The sequence below is a fragment of the Solanum verrucosum genome, unplaced genomic scaffold (genome assembly GCF_900185275.1).
Source record: "Solanum verrucosum unplaced genomic scaffold, falcon-dt-bn FXZP01000261.1, whole genome shotgun sequence".
Classification (NCBI taxonomy): domain Eukaryota; kingdom Viridiplantae; phylum Streptophyta; class Magnoliopsida; order Solanales; family Solanaceae; genus Solanum; species Solanum verrucosum.
The window spans coordinates 11,353,840-11,366,383 of NW_026019969.1; the positions used below are offsets into that span (position 1 = coordinate 11,353,840).

At 36.1% G+C, this 12,544-nt stretch overlaps 1 protein-coding gene across 1 annotated transcript; it reads right to left on the reverse strand.

Annotated features, from left to right (window-relative positions):
• Positions 1-7,947: 7,947 nt before the first annotated feature.
• Positions 7,948-10,590, reverse strand: LOC125815850 (transcription factor GTE7-like). The gene is made up of 3 exons (XM_049495412.1): positions 8,831-10,590; positions 8,505-8,724; positions 7,948-8,419 (listed from the first exon to the last, which is right to left on the reverse strand). The coding sequence occupies exons 1-3, from the start codon at positions 10,358-10,360 to the stop codon at positions 8,361-8,363; spliced, it is 1,809 nt and encodes a 602-aa protein (XP_049351369.1). The 5' UTR covers positions 10,361-10,590; the 3' UTR covers positions 7,948-8,360.
• Positions 10,591-12,544: the final 1,954 nt, after the last annotated feature.

Below are 12,544 nucleotides of genomic sequence, written 5' to 3' on the forward strand. Positions count from 1 at the left end.
GAATAATTTTGCCTCTCTTTGGGATTTGCAGTTAGGTGGGTTTCTTCATCCAGATAGGTGTGTTTGGTATTTTGTAGTATAACTGTTCTGTTATTTATAAGAAAAATAAATTTGGGGGTTGAAAAATAAGTGCCCAACTATAATGTTAGTATGTTACTAGTATTAAATTTGACAGCTTAAATAGGGGTTTCTTTTAGGTTCTTGTTGATCACATCTGATAAAAGCAAATTCATTCTGGAAACTTGTATCCTCCCATAAGATGCTTAGGCTATGATGCTCTCCTGTCTTTACCTTAGAACCACAAAAGGTTACAAAAATAAAAAGATGTCTATTCTATTCTACTTATAGTTTATATGTGCCATGATTGTCTCAATGAGCTCAACTTTCCCTTATAATAGTCTTATCTGTTTTCTTATATGTGTTTTCTGCAAGGCAAGGATTTGCATTAGGCATGGCAGTGTTGGTTTGTGCAGTTCCATACATGAACGTGGATGTGCTGTTGAAGTCAACTGTTGAGTTGTTGGAGATCTCTTCTTCCATGAGGGTTAGGTGGGGAAAATTACCTTTGTTCGTAAACTTAGTAGTTTTTCTTATGGTCTGGCTTGACACTTTAAATTGGTTTTGTAGTACATAAGAGATTGCTTAAAGGGACACTTGTTTGCTTATGGAGATTTTGCAAGATCAGGGAAATTGATTTTGGAGTGGATTTCTGATAAGAACATTCCTTATAGTAAAGAACTTGTTGGTTCTCGTCTTTTTGGCAACAAAGACACGGTACTTACAAGAGGGCTCTCGGGAGTCTCTTTGTAGTATACTTGGCCAAAGTGTGACCTGTTATCCCTTAAGTAAGTACTGTGACGAAGAGGTTGTTGCTCACCCGACACGATCGTACGAGGTCACAATTTACCCAGGGTGAACAAGAATTGGGGATCGGATGCGGGCGAAATTCCCGACAATGGCTGAGATGCAGGGGCGGCTCAAACCCGTTGGTGGCCTAAGGCCAAAATCAAACTAGAGGCCTTAAAAAAAAAATTAAAAATGTTTTTATTTTAAATCTATTTTTCTAGCTTTTTGAGATGCAAAGTTGTTAATAATTTTTGTGTAGTCAATCTCTTCTAATAATTTTTTTTCAATCGATAATATAGCCAAACCACTTCTAAAATTTATCAAGAGCACCTTTTTGAGATTTTATCAAGTTATCGACTTTTCTTTTTCTTTAAAGTTTTGAATGACCGGATTCATATTTTCTTGTTGACATTATAAATTCTAACAAATATTTTAAACACTATTTACAATATCAAATAAAAAATATAATAAACATATGACACAAAACAAAAATAATATTAGAAATTAGAATGATATTACCGAATTCAAGAACGATGAAGACTTAATTTCTGAAAATGAATTAGGCTGCTGCAATATATTTTTCTCCAAATTTAAAATATAAACTATCAATAGAACAAGTAAATTCTTAAGCTTTGAATAAGAGAGAGATATAATATTAGAAAAGAGAGAGAGAAGAAATAGAAGAGAAGAAGAGAGGATGATGGAATATATAAAAATAAAATTAGAAAAAGAATAAGGTAAAAAAAAACATAACTTGTACATTAAAAAAAAAAGTACACAACTTTTTATTGAAAAGGGAAAAAGTAATTGTCATATCTATCCCTTCATTAATGTCATTTGCATTTGTTGTCTTAATTCTAATTTATGTATTTTTTTAAGCTTAAACCTACCTAATTAACTAAAAAATGGGGCCCCCAATTTATTGGGGGCCTAAGGCCAAGGACTTTTTTTTTTCAACTTACCAGCCGCCCCTGCTGAGATGTTCAGTCGATTGCTGTCTCACTTATTTTGAAGTTGGTTGATAAGGTACTTAAACTTTTACAAGCCTGTGAATTGAAAATATAAGCTTAGCACGTACACTTTTAGTTATTAGATGAAAATAGATTCACAAATTAGCTTTTTTTGTGCCATTATTAACTTGTATGAGCTTATACATCTCCTATATGAATCTTCTAGGATCTTTTTCACTTGTCTATTAAACATCATCTCTTCCTACTACTCCTGCAGCATCTTACTGCTGTTGGGCAAGAAAATGTTTTACACTTACCCTAAAATATCACCTCTTGCTATTGCACTTACCCAGGAAGATGTGCTACTGTCATGTTGCCAGTTTAGCTGTTTGCAACAAGTGAACTTATGCTTTTCCTCTACTTGGTCTTTCCGTAAGATGCAATTGCTTAGCAGTTGACCATCCATATTTTTGTCTTGTCAGCTACCTGTTAAAGCTTCGTTGAATCATATACTTGAAGCTCCTGAACTTAAAGAGTGATTTGAAGGTGCAACAGAAATTGGAAGTTCTCATGTTTTGCTCCTTGCCTTTACTATACGTGAAAAACTGGTGTTGAAAATAAAGAGTTTGGCAAGCTTCTACCTTTTCCTTAAAGCACTCGCAGGCTTTTCACTGTGGAATATCTGTCCTTGCTTTCCAATTTGCTTGAAGGTGCTACTAGACTTATTCACTTTCCTTTCTTGAAAAGGTTCGAAAGGGAGCCTTGGAGTAACTAGTAAAGTTATGTTATGTGACCAGGAGGTCATGGGTTCGAGTTTTGGAATCAATCTCTTGTAGAAATGCAAGGTAAGACTGCGTATAGTAAACCCTTATGGTCCAGCCCTTCCTTGAACCCTGTGCATAGCGTGAGCTTAGTGCACAGCCTGCCCTTTTTTTTCCTTGAAAAGGTTTGTTCATATTTTGATCTGCTGGCTTTTTTGATGCACAGGATTCCACTTTCTGCCTGCCACGAGCATAGTGTATAATATTCCTTAAATATTCTTTTACCTGAAAGTTTTGTACAAGTTTTTGATCCCTCGCCAGCTTTAAATTCCATTAAAAAGCACAATAGAGGCTGCAAGGGTAACTCAGCAGTAGAAGATATTGAGAATATTCTTAAAGACTTCTGTAAAGCTATCATTGAAGGATCTCTCCCACTTCGTGTATTTACAACGTACTGTCTTACAAAGTTGTGCTGTGCTTAATGGATGTACTTTCCACAGAAATCACTCAGCTGTTCAAAGCCAGCCAATACTTTTTGAGAGAATTATCTGAGCGGGTCAAGCATGATGATGCTAGAACAGTGGAAGTTATTGTGGCTTTACAGAAACATAGCAAAGGGAAATTGATTATATCACCAGGAAAAAAACAAGTAAAAGAGTTGATGGCTGAATTTGAAACTGAGTCTTTGTGCATGCTTCTAATCAAGAACTTGGTTCACATGTTCCTTGGATGAAGGTCTTGCTTCAGAAATTGGTTCCATAGAAGATAAGGATTCTGTTAGAGCTGTAGGAACCTCGGAAATTTTTTAAGACTGGGTTATAGAGTCACTTTCCAATAGCTTAAAGCATCTTACTCTGGATACAAAGTTTATTCTCTTTAACTCTTGGAACTGAGGTGGCATCTTTTGAATTGGAGGAGAAGTTTGGTTGCCTAAGTCTTCCATTTCAAGTGCTCTTTCTAGGATGAGCATTGAGCAGCTAAGATACTGCCGTGAAATTCTCGAAAAGGGTAAGTACCTCTTGTTGTGTCAAGTGGTGTTAAAGCTAATGATCTTCGTGCTTATTTCAGCTCTCAAGACAGGTGAGATTTTTGATGCTTCATTTTGTAGCACCCTAATAAGTTGCTGGCCTACACACTAGTTAAATGTTTCTTGTGCCTTTGCTTAACCAAAGTTCCTTGCTTTAGAACTCCCAATTCCTCTTTACTGTTGGATAATCATGTCGTGCTTTGGTGTGAGGAGTCTGAGTAAGGTCTTAATTTAAAAACCATACTGGCTTATTAATCATCTCATATTACCATAAGCAACTTGTTTTCTCTCTGTGTCAGATTAACAACAATTTACTGTGTTCAGGAAATCAAAAACTAATCCATTTCTTCTGTGAGAAACTTGGATTGCTAATCCCTTTTCCCTCTTATCTTATTATTTTTCTCCAAATGATGGCAGGAAAGTACTTGGTTCCAAGCAGGGGCGGCTGGTAAGTTGAAAAAAAAAGTCCTTGGCATTGGGGGCCCCATTTTTTAGTTAATTAGGTAGGTTTAAGCTTAAAAAAATACATAAATTAGAATTAAGACAACAAATGCAAATGACATTAATGAAGGGATAGATATGACAATTACTTTTTCCCTTTTCAATAAAAAGTTGTGTACTTTTTTTTTTAATGTACAAGTTATGTTTTTTTTTACCTTATTCTTTTTCTAATTTTATTTTTATATATTCCATCATCCTCTCTTCTTCTCTTCTATTTCTTCTCTCTCTCTTTTCTAATATTATATCTCTCTCTTATTCAAAACTTAAGAATTTACTTGTTCTATTGATAGTTTATATTTTAAATTTGGAGAAAAATATATTGCAGCAGCCCAATTCATTTTCAGAAATTAAGTCTTCATCGTTCTTGAATTCGGTAATATCATTCTAATTTCTAATATTATTTTTGTTTTGTGTCATATGTTTATTATATTTTTATTTGATATTGTAAATAGTGTTTAAAATATTTGTTAGAATTTATAATGTCAACAAGAAAATATGAATCCGGTCATTCAAAACTTTAAAGAAAAAGAAAAGTCGATAACTTGATAAAATCTCACAAAGGTGCTCTTGATAAATTTTAGAAGTGGTTTGGCTATATTATCGATTGAAAAAAAATTATTAGAAGAGATTGACTACACAAAAATTATTAACAACTTTGCATCTCAAAAAGCTAGAAAAATAGATTTAAAATAAAAACATTTTTAATTTTTTTTTTTAAGGCCTCTAGTTTGATTTTGGCCTTAGGCCACCAACGGGTTTGAGCCGCCCCTGGTTCCAAGTATTGGCAGAAATAAGTGTCGTTCCATGAGGTGCCTCTGATACAATTGTTGCTTCAAGTTCTACTTCGGCCTGGGGAATTTTCTTAAGTTGCCTCCGAATTGGTTATTTTCTGCATGAGAGCTCTTCAATCTTCAGATTTTCCAATTTCATCTGGATAAGATGAAGCAGACGGAAATGGTGCATCTGAACTGATGTATGTTCTATTGGATACCATGCTTTCGTTGCTACCACAGTCATAAGCTTTAACACAGACTGCTATTGAGCTGGTAAATTACAGAATTCAAGCATAATATTCATCAGTGCATATGGTGATTTAATGAAGCTACCTAGACTGAGAAATTGCTAACCTATTATTTCTAGTAATATATAGTGTCACCTAGTGCATTTGATGTGAAGTCCATCCTGAAAAAACTTGACTGATTTTGTTAAGAGAAGATACTAAAAAGAGATGGGAGGATTATTTTTTTTAGTTGTATGTTCATTTAGTTTGCACACAGTTTAAAGCAACTATGTCTCAATCTCAAGATAATAGGGGTATGTTGCTCCATTTAGACTTGTCTCAAAACTTTTTGAAGCATCATAAGTTATCTACATTTTTTGCTGGCATACAAATTTTGAACAAAACAAAATGGCTTTTAGTGAACATTAGAGTTACCAACATGACTAATAACTATTGGCTTTACTCATATGGACTTTTTCTTTCATTGTAACTTGTTTTTGGCCAAGTCTGTATAGATTCGAGATTGAAGTTCATTTAGGATAACTTTCTTTCATATGATTTTGGATCTATCGTGTCCCTTTTTAACACCTTTCACCATGATTTCACTCCTACCAACATGTGCATCTAACACACCGTGTCATGATAGTCTCTCATTTTATCCTCCATGTGTACTAACTTTTGCCTAATGTGATCATTTCTAATCTTGTATGACTGCACATTCACATTTCTTCTCACGTGGATTTGGACCTGAGAGGTCCGTCATCCACACCCTATGGCATAACATTTCGGTAGCACTTATCCATTTTGACTAATCCTATTTTGATGCTATGGGTAACATCCTTAATATTCAATTTTGAGTATCTTTCTATTGCACAATACTCCTCTAACATCCAGCCTATTTTAGCTCTACTTTATATATCTTCGTTTGTTATGCCATTCTCCTAGAAACGAAAGATATTACCTATATTTAAAGACTATCATGCAGGAAAAGATTCAGTGCATAAGCATTTTGATATTATGGTTGCAGAGCATGATCTGAGGTTGTGGTTCGTGCATCAAGCTACCTTTCATCTGTCTATTATTACTATCGCTAATAATCTCAACGACACTTGTTAATTCTATCAATTGATTGATTATGGGTGGAATACTTATGTTAATTTTCCATTTTACAGGAAAGCCACAGGTATTGATAATATTCTCAGACCTAGCTCAGGTATTGCATAGTTTGGTCAACGAATTTGGGGAATTCTACAGAACAAAATTTTGACTATCCTGGATGTGAATCCATCCAGCTCTCAGTGCTCAAGTCACTGTTGAAAAGGAACTTAGGCTGGCAGACAAACCTTTCAAGCACGAAGAAAGGTAATTGATGCTAAAAATCTCACTTCAGGTGGTTTTATGTTATATTCAAGGAAGTCCTAAAGAACTACTTTTGAAAAATCCAATTTCTCTTCTATGTGCAGAATTGCTTTTATAGATTTAAATGGAGCGACATTAACATTGATGATCATACAGCAGCTTCAATTTTGACAGGATGTTGCTGTTGACGTATATGTTTGTGGAAAACATGGACTCCCTAGTGTGCAAGCAGCTGAACGAGTAAGATTTGCAAGTTTTAACAGGATTTGGTAGTAGATGATCCTTTGAGTCGCTATCACGAACAGAACAAATAAATTGCTTTACTTGAGTTGGTGTTGGACTTTGTCAAATGCCACTTGGGATTTCAACCAAAGGCGCTGGTAAAAGACCAAACAGTTGGGCTAACCCATTAATATATGGTATTCTCCTACTGTTTGGTCGTAACACTTTGTTTTCATTCAAACATTTATAATATTTGTTTTGGGTGGTGGCACCTCATTGACTCTCCTATGAGTTGTGACGTATAAAGTCTGGCCAATGTAAAAATTATATCCACTATTTGCCACACCACTTTAAGTTGGAGTTCACCTCAAGCAAAGCAAGTCTTTTTAAACACATCAAGGTAGGTGACTTGTGAAATATTGAAGTCATGTAGAACTACCACTTTTTGAAGATTTTCGTCATCTGAATCAATTCTAAACAGTATCTTTATCTGGCTTTGTTCTGTGACTCAGATAATGCCACCTTGACCTATGTAATTGTCATCCGGATAACTATTCAATTTTGTGTGGACATATATTTTACTATAGTTAGCTGGTCGATTCAATTTTTGGCTTATACTACATTAGTGCAAACTTAATGGATATGTATGTGGCAGTGTGTATTTCCCCAAAAATATGTATATCACATGGGTAGATTTTAGTTGAGACCATCATTTCTGCCATATTTGGATCCTTCACGTGAAAGGAGATTGTTTACGTCTTTACAAAGGAAAGTTTCTTTAAGTATACTGTTACTGCACAGCTGAGAGCTACCTACCTATAAATGAATGAAAAAGGCAAAAGGAACAAGGCCACCCATTAAATAATTATACAAGTACCTAAAAATTTAGTATATGAAAATAATTGCACCTAAATTGTTCACATACCATTCTCTGTAAACACATCTTCACCATCAAAAGAAGAGGGTTGAATCCATATATGTTTTTTTGTTTCTTCATATTCTGCTCTCAGGCCAAACTAAACCATTCCAACGTGGCTTAATAGGAAGCTGAATAAACAGTCTTTGCTCATTTTAGGGTCGATTAGGACATGGCTAACACAAAGTGCAGGCTAGCAATTTTTAACATATTTGCCACAGTGATAATGTTTCTTTTTTCTCCAAGTTGTTATCTCAATTAGTGGCTCCACAAGTTGTTCACCGACCAACACGTTCACTCAAAATATCCTTTAAAGATGTACCACAAACAATTTGAGAAAGTTGGATAGAGCTCGAAACCAAAGGAAGTAGAAATGTGTCATGTGTTCTTTTCAAGAAAAATCAAATATTTAGTGTAAACCAACTGAACTGTACAAAAGGTGTCTTCTCCTCAACTATCTATCTACATATCTCACTCTCATTAACAGAGGGAACATCTCTAAAATTCCTAAAATTGTGATCCCTAACGCCATAACTTCTTTTGTCATCAACACTACAAGTTCCCTTCCCCTTCCAAGTTCCAACTGAGCTTGCTTTTTGATTTGAAGCAGGACCAATTTTTCTTCCTAGCTTTGTCAGGTTGCCCATGTGTTGTACAACTGGTTCTCCCGAATTACTCAGCTCACCGGAATGTGCAAAACAAAAGAATTCAAGTCCCCAACTTTATACCTCGATAAAAGAAAATTCAACAACATATGCACTGCTTGAATCAACAAATCTCAAGAGTGTGCATCATCAGCATCAGAGTCACTTCCGGATGAACTTCCTGAATCAGAATCTGCACAAGAAATTATGTTCAATTAATCTACTCTACTTGAGTCGCAAAAGAAATCATTTTTTCGCATTTGAAGTAGAGCATATACCACTAGAAGAGGAGGAGCCACTGCTTGAGCTGCTAGAACTACTAGAGCTACTACTACCACCACCACCATTCTCTTGATCCCGCCCACCACCTTCATCCTTCTCAATTTCCACTGGAGGAAAATGGGTAGCTGGTTCATCATCCTCTATCTCTACATCCTCTTCTCCAACATCACCCTTTTTGGGCTTTTTGAAGGAATCATTTTTCTCACTAGTGGTAGGCTGCAAAAGAAACACATTTTATTAGTCATTCCAATCAGACAAAAGCACAGGCGCACGAAGTGTATTGATAAAAAAGATTTTAAGATAAAATGAAATATTGATTTACCCCATCTGCTTCGGCGACGGATGTAGTTGCAGCAGAAGCTGCAGCACTGGCGGATGGTGGTCCCAAATTGTTCATCATCAATGCCTGCCTCTTAGTTTTGCTCACCATCTTCTTCCAATTGGTCACAAACCGATCAAGCTCCCATAGAGTCTCGGTGTCAAGGGCCTCAATGTCGAGCTCAATCTCGTCACCGTCTTGGGCTAAATGTTCATTCCTCTTCCTTATAATCTGCACCAACTGCGGCATCTTCTCTTGTGGCAAACTTTGCAACCCAACTCCTAATTTATGCTTCTCCTCCATATTCATCTCTCTTTTATTTGGATCCTTGGCCCTCGGTTTAGGTTGCTTTCCCATAGTAGGAACTTTAGCAGCTGATTCAGGCTTCGAGGGTGGTGCCCTCACTGGGGAAGGAGTTGACAATGGGGACTGCTGCCGGGCTGGTGGATTGGGTGGTGGCACTGGCAAAGAGGGTGTTGACGCACTAGAATGATTTTGCATCCGCTCTTGCTTCTTTGAAATGTGAGGGACTGGAGTAGCCTTGGGTTTCTTCACTCTCTCGGGCGTAGGTATGTGATTCCAAGAACTCCCCTGCAACTCATCTACAGGATGATAATCCCTCCTGCCGCCTTCAAGCTTATTCATTTTATCCTGGAGCGGTCTAAACATGTCCTCAAATCGTCCGAGAAGCTGCTCAGCGAAGCCATTAACTTGATCTGTTTTAGGGTTATACAACAAGGCATTATTGAAAGTAAGCCTTACATCAGCAGCAAATTCAAAAGGGGAAGGGTAAAAATTCTTAGCCAAATTTGATTTAACCGTCCCCAAATCCATGGGTCGCTTAATAATTTGGTGGTAATCATGAAGACCCAGGGCTTCAGCATCAACAGGGATATTGAAAATCCACCCATTTTTATGCTTCATCAGCTTTGCCAAAATCTGCCTACATTCCTTCATCATACTTTCCGTTCCGATGGCCTTAACACCACCACCACCAATAGGATTACCAAAATTCCTATTTTCAACTCCGTTTGGGAGCTTTTTCGGATCTTTACTGGATCCGGAAGGAGTAGGCCGTTTATTTCCAGATAGTTTCTTCGATTTGCCTTGTGATCTGGGGTTGGTGGTGCTCAATTGACCGGATTCGATTCGATCCTTGAGGTTTCGGATCTGTTCGACCTCCGCCAACAGCCGACTCCGTAGTTCATTGACCTCGCCTTTGTTGTAAGAGACGACGTTAAAAGTCAAATATCCTCCGAAATTAAGGCCGTCAACGTTGGTCGTTGATTCAATCGGCCGTTGATTGAACGAATAGGCATCATCAGACGCTGTTTGCGTCACGGCCGGCGATTCATCAATATGCCGACCATTAGACGTGTGATGGAATTGCTTCTGCTTCTTCTTAGGGTTAGGGTTGTGATTAGGGTTCAGTTGTGTATGAGAATAAGGGGTTTTCCCCATGAATCCACCACCGGCACCACCAGACTGAGCCCAGCTAGATTCATTCCGGCTAGCTAAGACGGCGGATGCCATAAATTGCACCGGCAAGGCTTAATACCGGCGTTTCTCTGGTGGAATTTATCGTTATCAGATGGTGTTGAAATCATGAAATTGAAAAGGTACGTGATAGCCACGCGCTCGCCGGAATCCAACAAAACTCCACCCGACCTCCAATTTCCGGCTTTAATCAACCAAAAAAGGAAGAAAAAAGAAACTCTTTAAATGTTGGAACCCAAATGAAGGCAAGGGTTTGAAGGGATTGAGCGAGGAATGAGAAGGAGAGGGCATCGCTTCTTAAAGGCGATGAGATCTGCCCGTGCGAACTTCGGGCAGATTCTAACCCGTTGATCACATCTCGTCTGTTCATCTAACGATGTATAAAAATTTGTTTGCTGTCTGAGAAACTGACCGAGACAATCTGTCATGAACGGCTAAGATTTAATGTAACATACACGTGGCAATAGATCTGGGGTCAGTTGTGAAGGGGTTTAAATAGAAGATTTTTGTAAAAATTGAATGATAAATGAAAAGGAGAAAGAGAGGGAGGGAGGCGTTGTAGTTTGAGTTTGAAGTGAATTTGGGTCGCATGTGTCCTGAATTTAGGGTTTTTGAAGGGAGTGGGACCCACAAATAATTTAAGAGGGGTGGGGGTGGATGACGTGGAAGGGGAATACACATGAAGTCGTGAAAGAGAAGCAAAACGCGCATAGGGAAAGTGTTGACGTGTCAGGAAGATACTGTCAAACAATGGAAGCTTTGTTTAATGTTATGTAATTTTTGCCCATGAACGTTTAAAAGCCGATTTTCCTTTATCCATAATTCCCACTTGTACCCCCTTAAAAAAAAAAATACTGGAATTTTGTTTATATCTGTAATTTGAAATTTACTCTTATATAATCTTACTATGTAAGTAAAATTTTAATTTCTAAATAAGGTAATGAAATATTTTAAGATGATGCATTAATAAATGGTATATTTCAATGTTCCTTTTTTTTCTTCACAAATACTATATGTTATTTACGTAATTTTAAAAATATTATAATTTACAAAGATTTATTAGTTAAATAAATTAACGATAGTTTTATGAAGATTCAAATGTAAACTGACAATATACCTTTAGTCTAGTCTAGCAAGAAATAAATAGTTGTATTTGACATGCAAGTTTTGTACTTTACGTAGAATTTAGTTGCGCGGTCAATTGTAAAGGTAAAATAGAAAAGTAGATACATATATAGAATAGAGAGTTTCGCATACAATATGCAACACAAAATTAGCTACTCTTTGGGCTAAATATATAGTCAGCGTCTTAAACTTGTCAACACTTATGAAACGTTTTAATTACACACCTATGATTTAAAATTGAAAAATAAAATCTGCATAATTTTATTTAATTATACACATTAACCTCTAGTGAAAATACTTGAAATTTTATGAGTGGCTATCATATTATCCATTAAGTGAATATATTGAAGTTCAAAATTAATGGCTTAATATTATAAGAACTCAATTTTCTTAGCAGGTAAACTATTAATCCGTTAAAAATAATTGAAATTATATTTTATATTATTTGTACATACAAACAGCTCATATACTTTGTTTAGAAAAATCCTGAATAAAAACACTTTCCGCCAAATAAAATTTTATATAATATAAATTCAAATAATCGAACTCTAATATAAATAATCAAATAAAATTTTATATAATATAAATTTAAATAATCAAACTCTAATATAAATAGTCAAACAAACAAGTGAAGCATGAAAAAAAGTCTTGGTACTTTGTTTCCTAATCCCAAACAATAAACAAAGAGGATGATCATAATTTATAGGCACCAAATTATACAGTGGTAGACAATGAAGAGAGCAAAGTGGGAATCCAAATACTTGAAGGGTGCAAATGATTTTTTTTTAAAAAGAATATAAATATTTTATCACCTTTTTTGGGTCCTACAAAAGAGTAAAGACAACTAAAAATTAGCTAATGTGTAGGTGGCGTCACATTCTTTACAAATATAAAAAGCAGCCCCACCCCATACACCCCCTACCCCACATCTTCCTCGCTTTCCTAGAACCTTCTATTATTACCATTACAAATTTACAAATCCAGATCCAATTTCTCTTCTTCACTTGCTTTCTTTCATTGCTAATTCCCAAAATAAACTTCTCAGATTTTTTTTTTTCTTCCGATGTGGGGGTTTTTCAACAGAAAGCTTTTTAG